Source organism: Chinchilla lanigera, unplaced genomic scaffold, assembly GCF_000276665.1.
Source record: "Chinchilla lanigera isolate Chin_1 unplaced genomic scaffold, ChiLan1.0 scaffold00136, whole genome shotgun sequence".
Lineage (NCBI taxonomy): Eukaryota > Metazoa > Chordata > Mammalia > Rodentia > Chinchillidae > Chinchilla > Chinchilla lanigera.
In genome coordinates this window covers 3328797-3347721 of record NW_004955537.1, presented here as the reverse complement: position 1 = coordinate 3347721, position 18925 = coordinate 3328797, and the positions used below count along the sequence as shown (strand labels likewise).

Genomic DNA, 18925 nt, shown 5'->3' with positions numbered 1-18925 from the left:
TTCTAAAACCTGACCACTTCAGAAGCTTTAACATAGGGTCAGCCCCCCATTCTTATCTAATTAAAACTATTGGGAAGTTATCAGGTGGAACCATCTTTTCCAAAATTCAAACTTTCACTTGAACGCTCCCATTTAATAACTGGCATCAAAATACTGTCAGTTACTTCCTTTTCTGTAGTACCATTCACTTTCATTACTGAGGAAATGTTTGTCAAACTCCAAAGCTTCTCAAGCTATAATCTGTCAGTTCTTTCAAGTAAAAATGGTGCTCCATGAAAAAGATAGCTCATTTGGCTGGCAACACAATCCCAGAGAGCCTTTCCTCAAGCAATCACTAAACTCAGTGTGTAGCAAAAGGGCCATGTTTATTCCCCATTTCATCACACAGAATATTACAAAGATGTTACTTAGCCAGGCATGGTGGTGCATTCCTGTAATCTCAGCACTTTTGGAGGCTGAGGTAAATTCGAGTCAGGGTTAGCAAGACCCTGTCTTAAAATTCATTTAAAAAGGAAAATATGGCTAGAAATGTACCTCAGTGCAAAGGCCTTGGGTTCAATCCCTGGTACCAGAAACACACAGAGAGAGAGACAGACAGACACGGAGAGACAGGGACGAAGAAAAAAGGAAAAGGGGAGAGAGACAGAGGGAGGGAGGGACAGAGTGTTTATGAGGTACTGGGTTCCATTTCTAGCACTACAAAATAAATAAATAAATTATAACTGCCACTGCTTCTTCAAGAACTGTTTTCTTTTTTAATTTTGAATTGTATGACCATGAAGATAGTGAAAATGGCAAATATAGTTTAGTGTCACTGCTCTGTTTTATGAAAAGCACAAGAAGTTCTATCCACTCTTGCTTTTAAATCGTCAGTGGAAAAAGGAAAATCTTGGTAGTTAGAGTGCATAATGCTGTAACCTCAAAGACCCCGGGTAATGGGCCCACAGCTCACATGTTGCAATCAGCAACTCTAAAGTTTGAATTTCTGTTCTTATGTCCAGTTTCAAGGCAGACAGACGCTCCACTGCAGGAGGAGGCCTGGTCCTCACTATGGTTAGAGCAATACCTCTAGCACAGAGCACCTGCGACATTCCTACTTAAGAGGAGGAAATCAATGGCAGGAAAAGGGTCATTTCCCCATGTTGTAGACAGACTGATCTACAATCAGTCCTCCTCTTATGTGACATGAAAACTTCCCAAATGTGCAGTGGCATGTGGGTTTGGGGTGGTGATGGGCACCTCTGTCTGGGGCTCTACTATGGAACGGCCTGGCAAAGTAAATCTGATGGGGGCCCTGTGGTCCTTGAAGCAGTGATACACAATGCCCACTGCCTGGGGACACACAAGCCCATGGAGCTGCTGGGACAGCACATATCCTTGATGCTTGTGGAGCAGCATCCCTCAGGAGGCTGCAAAACGGGCAAAACAGACCAGAGGAGGACTCCCAGTGGGCCAATCCATTACCCTTAGTGCAAGAAATGTAACACTGATGATGATGAGGAGGAGGATGATGATGCAGTTCTGGGGATTAGGACTGCCATGAGTCTGAGGCCAGCCTAGACTACATAGTGAGTTCAAGGCCAGCCAGAACCACAGAGCAAAACCCTGTTTCAAAACCAAACCAAACCATTTACTATACAGTCACATACTGCATAATGACATTTAGGTCCATGACAGACCATGCAAATAATCGTGGTTTCATTAGATTTATGTCTAATGATGTCATAGCTATAACTTGTGTAAGAATTCTCTGATGTCCACTCAACAGCAAAACTGATTAATGAAGGGTTTGTCAGACTTTATCCACTGTTAAGCAGTATATGACTGTGTTCTTTAATACTTTGTGATTAATTCTGCTCATCATAATTCTATTGTACAGGAAATTGTGAATGTTTTCTCAATGCCCTATTTGGCTTACCCCACACCCCTCCTGTTGACCCGAATATGACATACAGATGTCACCACTTTCTACCTATATTTGAACCTGAGAACAGTTGGGAGCACCGCACTGTGCAGTGAGAGCTTGTTCTAGGACAAAGGGAGGGGTTTTGAAGTCCCTGAAGCTCAGTGCCTTACTGTAGCCTCACCTTCGGGCTGCAGAGCCCCAGGATAGCATTATGAGCCTAACCTGCCACTATGATTAGAAATCTTGACTGAGCCGTTTCCTTTTCCTTTCCTGGTAGTATCTGCATTGTTTATTTACATGTTCTCTTTACTTGAAGCCTTAAAAGACTTTTGAAAAGCTGAGATGCCATGAAATGAACAGAGGTACCTGGTAATTTTCAGTAAGTGGTCAATGATGCAAAGATTTGATAATTCAAGGTTCTACGATGAAATGATGTTTTAAGCCATGAACCTCTTTCTATGCACATGTCCACAGATGAAAGAAATACTATATTCAAATAAGATTTTGAAGTTTTTTTCACATTATCCCACAGGAACAGCTCTTGCAGAAAATCTGGAATATTTTATCAAAGGCTTTAGCTTGTGCTACTGTGACATGATTCTTTCAGTCTCCAGAAAGAAAATATGAAGTACAGTAGACACTCAGCTCAGATCTAGGGTTAGATTTCAAGCCCCGGTACCTCTTTTGCTTCCTTTGTTCTACTGTGCAGCTGGTACTGATGCTGTAGCTACTGTGACCAAATGACCGATGCTCAGGGAGACTTTTTCCATGCAGCAGAACTAGTGCAAATTCCCATCAGCTGCCACTGATTCCCATCATCCCATCATTCCCACTTGGATGCTTATTAAGTGACTGCTACTGATGGCAATCATGAATATTTCCTAAGACTGGCCTGAGGAGCATTACTGAGGTATACAAAGTTTAGTATATTATGGGATAAAAATACAAACTTACTTCTATCAGAAAGTCACAAAGCAGGGCCAGGTGTGGTGGTATGCGCCTGTATGACTAGCACTCTGGGAGGCTGAGACCGAAGTTCAAGCCCAGCCTGGGAACTCAACAATTTAGTGGGACCGCATCTCATAAGTGGTAGGGGAGCTGGGGATGTAGCCCTAGGTTCAATTCCCCAGTACAAAAAAAGTCACAAAGCTTCATATAATTCACAAAAGCCATGCAGACAGGACATGCCATCAGGCAAGAAAATTCCACTCACACAAGAGCCGCAACTCTGCTGCCCAGGCTTTTTGTCCCCCCAGCTACCCGATGGCCTTTTGCCCAATCTTCCTTAAAGTGGTGTTTGGCTCCCATCTTCGGGCTATGAAGAATTACTAAGTGCAAAGGGCATGGCAGTAAGTGGAAGGGCGACTTATTCTAACCAAAAGAGGTTTCTCATTGCAAAGAAATGACAGCAACGACACTGTACAGTCTCCAATAAAAATCATGGGCTATCTTAAAGATAAGTCCTGTATGCACAGCGTGGGTAGAGGAGGAAACTGGCAACAGTCTAAGTGGACGACCAGACATACAGGCGAAGTGAAAGACCGAGGGAACCCCTGCTCACCCAGCAGCTATCAGGTAATCACACTGCTCTTGGTACTGTCACCAACACTCTGAATTCAACCCTTCCACCCCTGAGGCATGTATCATCTCCACTTCCCAGAGGAGGCTTAGAGATGTGAAGCAACACGAGTGAGACACATACCTAAAGAGGACCAACCGGGAGGCTGCTCAGGCAGCCCAGGACCGAGTCCGAAGCTTCTCTTTTTTCTTTCTTTACACCACACTGGCTCTGAGAGAAAATAAGCAAGCAGACCCTCACCTTAGCAGAGCTGCCACAAAAGCCACTGTGTCTTATTCCTCCACATCCTGCTGCAGGGGTGATGTTAAAAGACCCCAGCCATGGCCCACATGAATCGTGAGAGTCAACAAGGGCCTGGGAGGAAATGGCGAAGGCACGAATGGCTCCCATGTCATCTCAAGTCAGGGAAATAAACCACAACACAGGACCGATTAATCAAAGACAAACTAAAATAGGAAAAGCAGTTTTACAAAACAGACATAGAAAAACCCCACTGACCTAGACTAAATTAACTGACCCAGAAAAATAACTTAAAAGTTCACAAAGTAAAGTCCAATCCAATGGGTGTGCATTGGTGTGGGGGAGGCAAGAAGCCCTGATACAACGGAGTCCCTGGTGGCTAAGTCCTCTGCAGCTGGCTGGGCTCCAATACGGTGACACCAGGGGTCAGAGGACAGTGGAGACTCCTCAGCCTCGAGTGAGGAAATCACAAGCTGTGGAAGGGGTCTGGGGCCTTGCAGCTGAAGAGATCACTGTACTCACTTACCCTGTCCTGGGGAAAGGGTGGTTGTGTAGGGATAGGGACCCAGGTGAATTCAATCCTCTTCATGACACCAAATGTGTCCTTGGCACTAACGTTATCTCTGAGGTAGGGCACATTAAAAGAGCAGCTGGCGCCAGGCATGGTGGCGCACGTCTGTAATCCCAGCACTAGGGAGGCTAAGGCAGGAGACTGCCACGAGTTCCAAGTCAGCCGGGGATACATAGTGAGTTCAAGACCAGCCTGAACTGCATAACAAAACCCAGTCTCAAACAACAAAAAAAAGCAGCTGGGTCAAGAAATGGGGGAGAAAATGACTCACTCTGCAGTTTGTGGCTTAAATTGGATGGAGTTTATCACCTAGTAGGCTAGATAAGGTATAAATAGTGGCTACTTTGTTCTGAATGTTGGAATGCTGGTGTCCCCCTTACATTACGGTACAGAGGTGGGGCTGTGAGAGGTGAGCACTCATTACCTGGATTAGTTCCCTTACAACAGAGGCTTCAGGGAACCTGTCTGCAGACACTGACACAGTTGGCACCTTGAGCTTGGACTGTCTAATCTTCAAACCGGGCAGCAAATTTCTGCGGTTATAAATTGTAGTCTAGGGTATTTTTGTTATATGGCAGGCTGAATGGATTAAGATGGTCATTAAGCAATTATTAAACAAAATAAGACAGATCCCTCCCCCTTTGAACAGAGGTGTAACAAAGGATCTCTCCACAAACTGGTTCCTAATTATAAAAAAAAACAACCACATGTTCAATATAGAATTCCAAATACAAAAAGTGAAATTATGAAAAAGAAGAACCATTTGAAATTTTCATCACCTAAAGTTAATTGCTATAAACATTTTGGAAACTATTTCCCTAAAATCTCTTTCCATAAGAATGTGAGTACAGATATATAATTTTACTTACACGTGGCCTCAATGTACATGCTGCCTGTTCTGGTTCTGTTGACTCCACAATATTCTGAATATCTCCCATGTCAATAAAAATAAAACCTGAGTTGTCACTTTTAATGATCACAGTATTCCAATGCATGGATGTGCCGTACTTATTCACCCTTAAGTATTCATTAAGTGATGGACATTACTGCTCTTAATGTTCTGCTTTTCATTCAACAAATATTTACTGGCCAAGGATATAGCTTAGTGGCACAGTGCCTGCAGGCAAATGCAAGGTCCTGAGTTTGATTCCTGGTACCAAAAAACAAAAAAAGGCTTTAAAAAATACCTACTATGTGCCAGAACTGTTCTATCAAGACAGACAATATGCAAGTACAACAGCAGATGGTTTGAAAGAATGAGTGCTAAGGACAAATGAACACATTCCTTTTTTGGAGAAACACTGGGTGTTGGGAGAATAGACTGTTTTGGACAAAGTGGTCTGGGAGGCCTTGCTGTGAGGTGACACTGGAATGAGACCTACAGACAATCATGCAGAGCTTGAGGCAGAATAGTCTAGGTTAGGAAATACCAGTACAAAGGCCCTTAAACAGGGACCTAGCATCTTCAAGAAGCAGTAGGAATATAACATGGCTTGAGGGCAGTGAAGGCCAAATGAATTAAAGTGAAATTATGGAAATAAGGAGTCACTAAATAGAGCCTCATAGAGCTTAAATTTTAATGTGTACTCTGAGGCCACCAGAGAGTGTCCAGTGGTAACAAGTCAGACTCTGAGTTGTTTCTAGTATTCTGAGTATTCTGGCTACAATGAGAATGGACTTCTGGGAAGAAACAAATGAGCACAGAAAGCCCAGTTACATGTTTTCTAGACCAGGGCAGAGAAGATGGTACCTTGGACAGTGGTGCTAGAAAGAAGCAGTGGGAAAAGGACATTCTGAAGACAGGAACAAGGTAAAGAAAGAGGAACAGCTTAAGGTGATCCCTAGTCTGTGGCCTGAAGATTTAACATAGATAGGGAGGGAACCAGTTTTCAGACAGATCCTACAGATGGATTTACGCATACATATTTTGGATTTGGGGAGCTACTGTGAGTTGTTTTTACTGTTTTCCAATGCTTCACTACTAGTATATAAAATCACAACTAACTTTTGTGTTTTGACCTTGTATCCTGTCATCTTGTTAAGCTCAGTTATTAATCTTAGGAGTTTGGTTTTTTGTGGATTTTCCCTGGAAATGCTAGCACTCATATCATCTACGAGGAGGGTTGGTTTAATTTCTTCTTTACCACCCGTCCGCATCTTATTTCTTTCTCTTGCTTTATGCATCTTCTGAGACTTCCAGGAGTAGTTCCTGATGTTACGGGGAAAGCAGCCTTTTCCATCAGGCATGATGGTTGCTGGAGGTTCTTTGCAGATACCCTGTAATGGGTTGAACAATTCCTTTCTGAGTTTGCTGAGACTAACAATGAATAGATACTGAATTTTCTCAAATATTCTTGCATCATCAACTGACATGATCATGTAATATTTTTTGTCTTTAGACATTTAATATGGCAGATTACATTGATCCATATTTGAATATTGAATTAACCTTTCATTTTCAGGCTAAACCACATTTGGCCACTGAGTTTGGTTAAGTTTTAGCCATTTTTTATTCAAGTATTTCTTCTGGATTGCATTCTTCCTCTTCTTCTGGAGCTCTAGTAAGTAAATGGTAAACTTTTCAGTGTTGTCCCACAAATCTCTGAAGCTCTGTATCTCCTAACATCTTTTTCTTCTTCAGACTGGACTGTTTCTATTACTTTATTTTGAAGTTGTATTAGCTTCCCATCACTGTGACACAATATCTGAAGTAAATAACTTAAAGGAGGAAAGGTTTATTTTGGTTCACAGTTTCCGAGGTTTCAGCCCCTGGATAGCTGGCTCCATTACTTCTAAACCTCTTACAAGGCAGAAATATCATGGTGGAAGGGTATGGTGGAGGGAAGCTGCTCACTCACGACAGCCAGGAAGGAGAGCAGCAGAAGGAGAGACAGAAAGAAGAAAAGCAGAGGGGAAGGGAGAGGGGGAGGAGAGTGAGAGAGGGTGGTAAGGAAGGGAGACAGAGAGGCTGGGGCAAGATACAGTCCCCAAGCGGCATGTCCCCACAATCCACACTCTCCAACTCGCTCCTACCTCCTAAGTTTCCACTGGCTGCCAATAATGCCATGAAGTTATGACTCCATCAATGGCTTAATCCATTGGTGAGATAAGATCCCTCAAGATTGAATTTCTTCCTAAGAAAGCCCAGGTAAACAAGCCTAACACATGGCCTTTGGAAGACACTTAGATCTACACTGTAACACTAGCAAACTAACTTTCTGTTGTACCGTCTTCACTCTTTGCTTTACTTTAAAAGTTCAGTATTGTTTTTTTTAATTGACTAAATGATTTTTGCTAAGATTTTCTACCTTTTCACTAACTTCAACAGTATCTGCCTTTACTTTTGAGAGTACTTTTATAATAGTTAAAGTCTCTGTCATCAGATTATTCCAACATCTGCATCATCTCAATATTTTGCTGGTTCTTCAAAAGATGACTAATTTTGGCTCATATCCTGGATATTTTGAATATCGTGTTATGAAACTCTAGGTCTTGTTTAAATCCAGTGTAGAATGTTATTTTTGTTTTAGCAGACAATTGAGCAGGGTGGGTTAAGGCAGCAAGTTCTAACCAGCCTTCCGTGGGTTGTGGTTTCAAAGTCAGCTCCACTTTCAAAGCCTATTCAAATGCATCCTCTGTGTGCGCCACCCAGTGTCCAGCCTGGGCTCGGACAGGGGTTTATCCCTCAGTTCCGTTCTCAAAGTCTGGGTTTGCTGTCCTAAGTATTCTTCTCTCTCTGTTTTGTCACCTGTGCTTTCTGGTTCCTTGGGCCCCCCTTTCTTGGTCTTCTGGACAGAAAGCTGGGGCTTTAGCTACCACATTCTACCATGGATTTTCTGAACTGTACCCAAATCTAGGGCCCAGCGATAGGAAGGCAGAAAGGAAAAAGGCAACCAAAACCGCACCCACTCTCCTGGGACCACAGCTCCTCTGATCAGAGAAAAGAGCTCTCCCTTCTCCCTCAGCTTTAGGTGCCAAAGGTCCTACTGCTGCCAGGTCACTACCACCATCACCACAGGACTCCTTCAGGGCAGGGGATGCAGAGAACAGAGAAAGGGGAAAAAACAACCCGTGGGACTTCCCACGTGTATCTGAGCCTTAGGAGCCCTAACTAGAGGTATTTTTCTGGAGCTGTCTGTGCCACAGTGTTCACTGTTGGGTTTTGCACTGGCTGAGATGGGACACAGGAGGACACATGGGACACTGGAGGAAAAGTGGGAAATACACTACTAGTTTAGTAATACTGGAATTCTGCTGTTCTTCCCTATCTGTTACTATTTAAGTTTTAGAGACCTCAAAGCTACAAAGTGCATCCTGTCCTGGCTTTACTTGCATTCAGTGAAAGGGTGAGTACATTCACTCCATCTTTTCAGGAACTGGAATCTTTTTTCCCAATTTTAATCAACCATACTAACAGATAGAAAGTAAAATAGGGATTAACTCAAATTATTTTACTAAACTGCATGGTGGTGCACCCCTGTAATCCCAGCACTTGGGAGGCTGAGGCAGGAGGATTACCTCAAGTTCGGAGCCAGCCTGGGCTACACAGTGAGACCCTGTCTAAAAAAAAAACAAAAAAAACTTACTAAAATTCTAAAATGTTTTTGATGATACAGTATGCCAAGTGCTATGCAAATTCTCTCCAAATAAAAGAGCAGAGGGCCATGGATGATGGCAAGTACCTGTAATTCTAGCACTCTGGTGGGCCGAGGCAAGAGGATCACACCTTGAAGCCTAACTTGCACGGCTTAGCAAGACCCTCTCTCGAATTTTTAGAAAGGAGGGGAGGGGGACTGAGGATGTATTTCAGAGGGAAGGCCCTGTGTTCAATCCCCAGTACTGCAAAAATAAAAACAAAAACTAGTAAAGTTGCCACTCCCTACCTCTTCCCTGTTAAGACTGAGGTAAAGTGTGAAATAGAAAAACTACTGGCAAATGTTCCATGAGAATATGAAAAAGGCAGGATTAGATATGGAATCTAGGCGTTATAGTCAAGAAAACAGAATGCTAATTTAAAGTGCTAATTTAAACTTTGAATCAATTTGACTTTATCTTCCACTAAGAGAAAATAAGCTGAAAAATATCTGAGTCTTCATTCTTTGCCAACTTTCTCAGGGAACCATGTATAAGCCTGGGAACCATATCCCCTGGTCCACAGTAATTTGCATATTAAGCCTAAGATCTTTTTTAGACTTCTAAGAGGGATGGAGGCTGAGGACCAAAACCCCTTGAAAACTAATGAGAACAGAGAAAGCAAGACATGGTTGGATAGGAATAGGAACTCTGGAGCCAGAGCGCCTCAGCTCAAATGCTGGCTCTGCCATTTGCTTGCTCCTTGACATTGGATAAATTATTTCACTCCTTTGTGCATCCGTTTCCTTAGCTGAAAAAAATAGGGATAACAACAGTATTTGTCTCAAAGGGCTACTGTGAGACTTACATGAGTTCATGCACATAAAAGTGGTCAGAACTCTGGTATATGATAAATGTTTTGCAGACATTAGCCATCTCCCTCTTTTTCCAGACAAACTCAACCTAGTGTGAGACTTTCTGGCCCTTTAGTGCCTGGGAACAGCCTATCCCACATCCGACAACTCAAGTCATGCCTTCTGTATAAAAAATATGCACCATTACAAATAAATACAAGAGCACACAAAGGTTTAAATGTACAGTGTAACGAGTTACTATGCAAGGGACCCTCTCAAACCCCACGCAGGTCCCTAGAAGGAACACATGGACTCTAGAAGATCCCATGGGCCTCCCATCACCACATCCCCTTTACCAATATCTCTGTTGTTTTAACACTGAATTGTGCATCTAAACAATTATAGTTTAACTTCACTTATTTTTAAACTTCATTTAAACAGAAAAACAATACATATTCTGAGTTCTTTTACCCAAAAATGTATTTAAGATTAACCTATGTTGTTGCATCTAAGCAGTTTACTCATTTTTACTGTTCCCCATGAATAGATCAGTTTGTATATTTATATTCACTTTACTGTTGTTAGGTATGTGGACTGTTGATGGTTTTGGACAACTATGAACAACACTCTTAAAAATATTCTTATACAGGTACTTTGCACAAATATTCTGGTACAGATAAGCATCCACTTCTGCAGGATACATACCTGGAGGAAAACCTGCCAGATCACAGGGTATGTTCCAAAGTGGCTGGACCAGCAGAGACTTGAGAGTTTCCACTATACCATATCCCCACAAATTCTACAACTATCAAGCTTTTCAAGATATGCTATTTGGTAGATGTGTAGTGATAGGTCCCTGTAATTATAATTTGCTGTTCCCTGGGTGCTAACGCAATTGAATACCTTTTCATAGGCTTACTGGCCATGAGGATTTCCTCTTTGGTGAAATGCCTACTCAAGTCTTTTGCTTATTTCTGTGCTGAGTTGTTCCTTTTTCCTACTGATTTTTGTGGTTCTTTGTTCTAGAAACAGGCCTTTGGGTGATTAATTACAAGTATCTTTTCTCACTCTGCACTGCCTTTTCACTCTCTTAACAGTGTCTTGATTCACAGAAGTTCTTAACTTTAATGTCATAAAACTGATCAATGTTTGCTATAGTGAATACATGTGATTTGGGGATTTGTTTGTTTGTTTTTGAGACAGGGTCTCACTATGTAGTACAAGCTGGCTTTGAACTTGCTTATGTAGCCACGCTGGCCTTGAACTCATGGTGATCCTCCTGCCTCAGCCTCCCAAGTGCTGAGATTACAGGTGTGTGTTACCATGTCCAGCTGGGGTTTATTCAAGAACTCTTCCTGTTCATTTGCTCTATCTTGAAGTGACTTGTGCTTCAGTATTTTGGTGGGCTGACCTCAAGACAGCAAGATGATTGGGGAGAAGGTGGCTCTCAAGCTGCATGGAGATGAATGGTTTTGAATGGGTTACTTCATGTCACTGAACATAAGTCTCTTATACCAAAATAAAACATATCAAAGCTTTGAATTATGAGGGACAACTGAGAGGTACATGAAGTTCCCAGCATAGTGTTCACGTTCTCTGAACATTTTTGTCCAGTCTACTGCAAGCACCTGAACCTCATGAACACCCATCTATCACTTTTGAGGAGACAGCAGACACACGCCAGCAGTCTCCCTGTGTCCACAGGTAGGACACCATCATCTTCACCTCAAAACACAGGACTGACACACAGAAATGCAGAATTGTTTGGGGGCTACTGTAAGGACAGCATGTGAGGAATGAAAGCAGCACCCCTTCTTGTTCACTGCCTGCAGGCATAGAGGCATGTGGCAGGGGGACTGCTTTGGACCCATGACAGCCTAGCAGTCCTGACCTGGGTGCATCTAAGGGCAGTGTGCCACTTTGTGTGTCCTGCACAGTAAACACAGGGAAGCGAGGGAGTATGCTGCCTCTGTGACCCTGGCAGGAGTGCACGGTCAAGCGCAGTACTTCTCTCCTGGAGGACATCGGTATCTGAGCAGGTAGGGTGCATATAAACACACAGAGGAGGGTATGTCTTTAGCAAATGGGGGTGCTCTCACAGCCTGGCACTCTGCAGGAGGGCTCTGGTGGTTATCATGCCTCATGCCCAGAGCTGTGGTCTCTCAATGGTCTCTGTCTCACTCTTGCAGACAGAACATGAGCACAGAAAACAGTATCCTTTCCTATGAGCCTGGACCCCTCCACGTGAGGAAGACACATCTGCTGTGACCCCTCGGCACACACTTTTAAAGCAACTGGAAAAGCACCCCAGATGATGCATCCCTCTTCTGCTCCCTCTACTGTGAGTCCAGAGGGGTGTCCAAGACTCTTCCACAATTCTGAGATCCCCTGTTGCCCTCCCCTAATACCCCCTTGCAGGCTCCAATATAATTACGGTGAGTATTGAGAGCTGAAAAGGTGACAGAGGGGGAAGAATGGTACCTGAGCCTAGTGTCTGTCCAGCGGAGTCAAAGGAAAGAACCACTGAATCTGCAACACAAGAGGACAAGTTCATTTCTCTCTCTTTACAGTAACATGCCAAGCTCCCACTGGCTCTGCCCAAACCCTGCCCAGGGAAGAACCAGCCAAGATGGAGCTCTGTGCAGATGTCTCCATTGCTCCATGCCCCCCATCCACAGGACCACGCCCACCCACTCACTAGGCCAGGAGGCCCTGCCATGCCTGGCACCCCTTAACTCCTGCCAATGAGAAGAATGTCTCAAGTCAGGGACAGCCCCCAAATTCTTCAGAGGCATTTCCTGCAAGATTAGGGTACAAATTTACTTCTTTTTCCCACTTCAACAAAAAATAAAATTAAAATAAAGCAAAATAAAACCTCCCCCCTGCATCTGGTTAAAGGCACTAACATTTCCCCTTTCATGCCTGCCTTTCTTCTACTAATATACCCCAATGTTTATTACTGTTTCCTCAAAAAAAAAAGACTGAAAATGGCCTACAGGAATTTATGGTATATACTGCAATAAAAAATTTAGAAGTCAAAGAAAGAAAGTTATACAGTGGGGAAAATGTTAGTGCACAAAATGCATGCCACAGTGCAGGCAGAATCAAGGATTGCACAAGCTCCCAAGCAGCCAAAGCAAAAAGGAGAAAACGAGCAGTGTGAAGATTCAGTTGTCTACTATGCGTTCATTTCTGCTTTCATTCAAACATTCAGGAAGTATTCATCAGGCAACTACTAAGTGAAAGACACTATGGTTTTGAGACACAGAGGCAAACAAAAACCATGGCCTCTACCCTCATGGATCTTGCTGCCATCAGTCTAGGAGAGAAAAGTTACAGAGAAAAAATTAGTTAACTAAAAACTGATAAAAAAAAGAAGATAGTGCTAGGAAAGGTTGTACTGGGAACTGTGTTGAGAATGGAAGGGGAGTGCGTCCTGGACAGAGAGGCTTCCCTGAAGACGCTGACATTTGGACTCAAATGAGTGAGGGTCAAACCCAATAGGGCTGGAACAGACATTCTACACCGAGAGGCCCCCTGCAGCGCACTGAAGCAAGGGGAACCTGGTGCTCCACAACCACTCGAAGTCCAAGCATAAAAGCAAGTACTATACAGTCATCAAGAGAACTTTCTGTGTAGGTCCTAATAAAAGGGATGCTGCTTAATGTTGAGTTGGTATCTTCTACACCTCTTGCTGAGTGTTGTGTGGCTGTTTTTTATAAGGTAACCCAATCCAAAATGATAAAATAAAGCTAAAGCACAGTGCATTAACCGTAATCATAAGTGGCACATGAGGATGTACGGCTCAAGATAACTCAAAAGGGATCAGATTCAAAGGCTTACTCCACAAAGCAGCACCAGCTGGATGCATGTAAGACCGTGTTTACAGCCATACCTCACCTCAGTATTGTCTTTCGTATTTCTGTAAGTCAAGTTCTCTCAATACACACAGAAATTCAACACAGTAGTTAATAGAGCTCTAAATAACATCTGTTCCCACTGCAAGACTGTAAACTCCCTTAAAGCAGATACTATATCTGCTTTATTCACTGCTTTGTTACCAGCATAACACCTGGCACTTAATAACTATTTACTGAATTACAATGTCTAAAGAAATAAATGGACCACAAATCCTTCAGGCAATCTTTCATAAGTATGTTTTTGTCCCACCTCTGATTTACTGGAGAGTCAGTGGTCGTGAGCTAGAGTATGTGGCTTCTGATAAGGATCTAGAGACAGATATTTTACATAGTCAGTTAAGGGCAGATCTGCGTGCTTTGAAATCTACCACAAAAAAGGTAGGGATGTTACCTTTTTACAAAAAGGAAGCACAGTTAGGACCACTGGCTGAACACACTGTTGACCCTCCTATCTCATACAAGCAATGTCTAGCTAATAAGTTCTCTTTTATTATTTCTTACATCTGTCCTTTCAATGGAAAATCTACCTCTCCTTTTAAACTGCTTTATTCAGGTATAATTTACATACCTCAAATTCACTGTTTAAGTTTACAATTCAATAGGCTGGGGATATAGCTCAGCTGTTACAGTGCCTGCCTGGTAAGTGTAAGATCCTGAGTTCGATTCCCAGCACACACACACACACACACACACACACAAAATAAATAAATAAATAAATAAATAAAAATAAAAAAACTGTAAGTTTACAATTCACTGATTTAAAAAAAAAATTCCTATTTCTATCACCCTCAAAAGATCTTTCATGTCTAGTCACAGTCTGGCTGCCATGGCCAACCACAGGCCACCACTACTTACTTCCCACCAATTTGCTTTTCTAGTCATCTGCCTGTCCTCTTCTGCTGGGACTGCACTGATAGCCCCCCAACCACACTCCCTGCCTCCAACTTGTACAGATTTCTCCAAAAAATATACTGAGTCACTCTTCAGTAAAATCTCTCTGCAGGTGCTGGCGATGTAGCTTAGGGACAGAACTGTTGCCTAGCATAAAAAAAGTCCTTATTTGACCCCCAGTGCCACAAAGCAAAAAAACAAACAAAAAATGACTTCCTGTAGCCTGTAAAGTCAACCTCTGAAGTGCACATTCTTCGCCATTATGCTTCATTTGCACTTCACGTTCTAGACGTGCCAACCAATTTGCACTTCCCCCAAAGAGATAGCTGTCTTCCTGTCTTTAGGCATGAACATGATGATCTTTCCAGCTTGCATAAAAACTCTCCAACTTTGCCATTAAGATACAACTCAATCATCCCCTCTTCTGGATACCTTCTCTGATCAAAGCTGCTCCCACCCTTCAGCCACTGCTGCACTTCTGCGATGTCCTACACAACCCTGCATGATATGAGGCCCCTTCTGGACACTCTTTCTCTCTCACTGAGCTGCAAGCTTCCTGAGGACTAGGACTGTCGCTTCGCTTTGAGGCTTTGGTGCCTCATTCAGGGACCACATGGAAAGTAGTCAATATGTTTATTAAACTAAGGAGAAATTGCTAAGTATCTTTGCTCTCTTTCAAAAATGATGTTGTCTGAGTGACATTTCACAAGTAAGGGGAAATCTAGCCTGGGACTGACTCTTGGCTTCGGTCAATCTTGAGCCTGAACTGCCCTTGTTCTATGAAGCTGCATGGGTTCAAGGGGAGATAAACGTGCACACACAGAGCAGCAGCACAGGGCAAGAAAGTCCCAGGTGAGGGAACAGATCTCCACAGAGCTAACCTGCCAGAGGAGCATCCAAAACCTGTATCTCAGATTTGTACTGCGGTTGGTAGGAAGTATTCCAACTGTAACTTCCCTTCTCTGCACTCACAAGCAGCCCTCATTTAATCTTTTTTCAGCTATTCAATGTAGATGTAAAGAGAAATAACTGAAAATTAACTGAAAACTGACCTAAGACTAAAAAGACTAAATGTGAACAGTGGTTGTCTCTGGGTGGTAGGATTACAGGTGATGTTTATTTTACACAATTCTACAGACTTTTATAGTAAATATGTATTATTTATATCATGAGAAGAAAAGAAAGTTAAAAGTCAGGTATGGTGCTACACACCTTTTAGTCCCAGCTATTCAGAAGCCTGAGGCAGGGGGAAAAAAAATGGAAGTTAGAAAAGAACTTTCTAGTGCAGATCTAGGATTTTAGCATTTCAGTCACTACATAGTGATGCCAAAGAATGGAAGTTCTCACTCTTCATTAATCACTGCAAGGGCAGAGACTGCCCAGCTTTTCTCTTCAGTTACTGAGATCACCTTTAAGTTTCACACCAACTGTATCAATCCCTCAACAGACCGGGCTTTGCCCCTTCTTCTTTTCTGCTTTCTTCCTTTCCAGAAATATCATCATGTGCCAGCCTCTGTGTCTGGTACAGAGGTAGGGAGCTCAAAAAGAGACAGTCTTTGCCTTCCAGCCAAGGAAGACAGACAAGTTAGCAGGCATTTAAGATAAAGGGAGATAAGGGTGTTCAGGAGGTAAGCACCAGACAGGTGACAGTCTTACTGCAAAGAAAACGTCAAAAGGCTCTATAAAAGTTCTTTCCAATGATAGCCCAATGCTCCTAAAAGCTTGGGTCCTGAATAAGGCAATAAAAACAGTACAGATTTCTAGAGGATGTTAGTGACATGTTTTGTGAAAGTTGAGATGAAATTTTGCTCTGAGCATCACAGGCCCAGACTTCAGTAACAGTTTGGCTATTCATTATTTGGGCTTATTCTAAAGGATTTAAGATTATTTTAGTCATAAACCACCCTGACAGCTAATGGGAAAACAGTATTCAACCAGATGAGAAGTTTGCTTTGCAAGACACAGAGTAAGAATATGCAGGCTCCTCCCTTTCCACCTAACAATCAAAGTCATTTTTACTTCACGCATGCCGGGCTCCAGCTGTTCTGGCGCCCCAGCCAGAGGCAGCCATGTGGTGTGTTGCACAAGTGACAGAACAGAATCCCAGACCAGAGTACAGCAGAGCCTTGCTGCACATGACTGTTCAATGAGGAAATCTAGAATTTACTGGAATCTTTTATTATGGTCAGATGTTTCCTGTGTCTGGTTTCTGAAGCGGAAAATAAGGACTGAAAAGAATGGGGCTCAGTCTTCTTAGCCCTTGCAGAGGTTTTCAAAGCACCAAGTGTGTAGTGAACAAGCTACATTTTGGGTGCTTCCTGTCATGGTTTACATATACCTTTTGCTATCCACCATCTGTGAGTCCCAGAAATGTAAGAATGAATAAAAAAAAAAAAAGAAGTTTGTAAGCTCACATGTAAAGTAAAAATACAGATGAAGCAAAAATATTCTTATGATACACAAGGAGAGAAAGAAATGAGGGAGATCTCATTGTTCATAATGTAACAGATATTTATTGAGCAATTACTGCACATCAGACTAAAGGATACAACGGTAAGAATAAGATCCACTGGACCACGGGAGGCTGCTCAGCCACTGTAGGCGATCCACACACTGCTCATCCACCTCTGAGGCAGACTGGGTCTATCATTAAGAGACCTGGACTGGGAAGTACAAAGCATTGTGAGTTGGCAGAGACACAGCAGACAGAAGAGTAGAGATGGGGCTGTGCAGCAAGCTAGGGGCATCGAACATCAGAGGAAAGAGTCACAACCCTGCTGTCAAGCACAAGACACTTAAGAGCTGCCTTAGATTTACAGTGCTCTCCCAGTTCCTATTTCTATGGCAACCAGCCATAACTTGGACCATCTTTCCACAAGGCCTTGAGGTTCATCTCTTCCTCCGTTCCCAGAAGGCCTAGCCTAGAGTTGAGATCCTTCTGTTCCTTATTCATGCTACCTTGCAGGTGAGTCCAAGTAGGTTCACCTCCTCTTCCACACATTGTATTTTAACACTGTAGGTATTAAAATGATTGGGTGTAACAATGGCCCCTTCACCTGTCACAATTCACCCACAGGGTCTGAATGTCAGAAGATTATTTGAACTATGAGCCTGAGCTATATTCTCTATTAGTCCATTAATAAAAATGATACTTTAATGGCCACACGGCTCTTTTGGTTTTTATAGTTTCCTCATTGGTTAGATGCTGGAGGAATCTAGTTCTAGTCCTTTAATTCCTTCCCTCTGAACCACAAACCCAAAGAAAACAAAACCTGAGTAAATGAGATTCTTGAATATGGAGGAAAAAAGTATGAAGAGAAAAAAATCGAACACATCCATTAACTTGGAGGAATGTGGTAATGCGAAGGAGACAGGAGTAGCCAGGGAAGTGAGAACGGATGACAAGATGGGATCTGAATATGACAAAGAGGTGGGAGAAGCTGATGGCTGGCAAGTAGAGGAAAAGCATGTGTAATCTTACTGGGACGCATCATTCCTTTCCAAGGACTCAGGAAATGGGAGTCTGCTGAAGTAGTAGATTTGTTCCAGGAAGTTTCTCCTTGCATTTAGTGCATTAATTTAACTTACCAGACGTAATACTGGAGTTCTTACTAAGCTCACATGACTATATAAGAGATCAGGCAGACAAAGTGAATTTCAAGCTGAGACTAATTAAGAGAGACAAAGATGGTCTCTACATCCTTGTAAAGGGAACAATCCAAGAGGAGGAGATAACAATCATAAATATATATCCAACAAAAACCAGTGCACCCAGTTATGTAAGACAAATATTAACAGACATGAAAAACCAAATGGGCACTAATATCATTGTATTTGGGGATCTCAAAACCCCACTGTTACAAAAGGACAGATCAACTAGACAAAAGCTGAACAATGAAATATTACAACTACACCAAACTTTTGAACATATGGACTTAGTAGGTGTCTACATAGTGTTCCACCCCACAACATCAGAATACACATTCTTCTCAGATGCACATGGGACGTTCTCTGAAACAGACCACATACTAGCTCACAGAACATGCTTAAGTAAATGTGAAGGAACTGAAATTATCCCATGCATATTATCTGAACATAGTGCAATGAAATTGGAAATCAATGGAAAAAGAAACTAAGAACTTCATAAACATATGGAAATTAAATACCACCCTCTTGAACAACCAATGGATCACAGATGAAATTAAAGACGAAATCAGACAGTTTCTATAATTAAATGATAATGACTGTGTCCTGGAACTTATGGAACACAATGAAAGCAGTCCTAATAGGGAAATTTACATCAGTAAACACCGTATCAGGAAAACAGAGCATATGCAAATAATCAACTTAATGGTGAACCTCAAACTTCCAGAAAGAGAAGAGCAGGCTGAG

The 18925-nt window shown here is 42.5% G+C and overlaps 1 protein-coding gene across 2 annotated transcripts in view; it reads right to left on the bottom strand.

Moving 5' to 3' along the window:
* Nucleotides 1–18925, bottom strand: part of St3gal3 (ST3 beta-galactoside alpha-2,3-sialyltransferase 3) — a 200667-nt gene that overhangs the window by 111021 nt on the left and 70721 nt on the right. Inside the window, exon 3 of one of the 2 annotated variants that reach the window (XM_005410678.2) lies at nucleotides 12204–12251. The exons of the other annotated variant lie outside the window; for it this stretch is intronic. Within the exon in view, the coding sequence (XP_005410735.1) occupies nucleotides 12204–12251 (48 nt within the window). The remainder of the gene's footprint in view (nucleotides 1–12203; nucleotides 12252–18925) is intronic. 2 annotated transcript variants of the gene reach the window in all.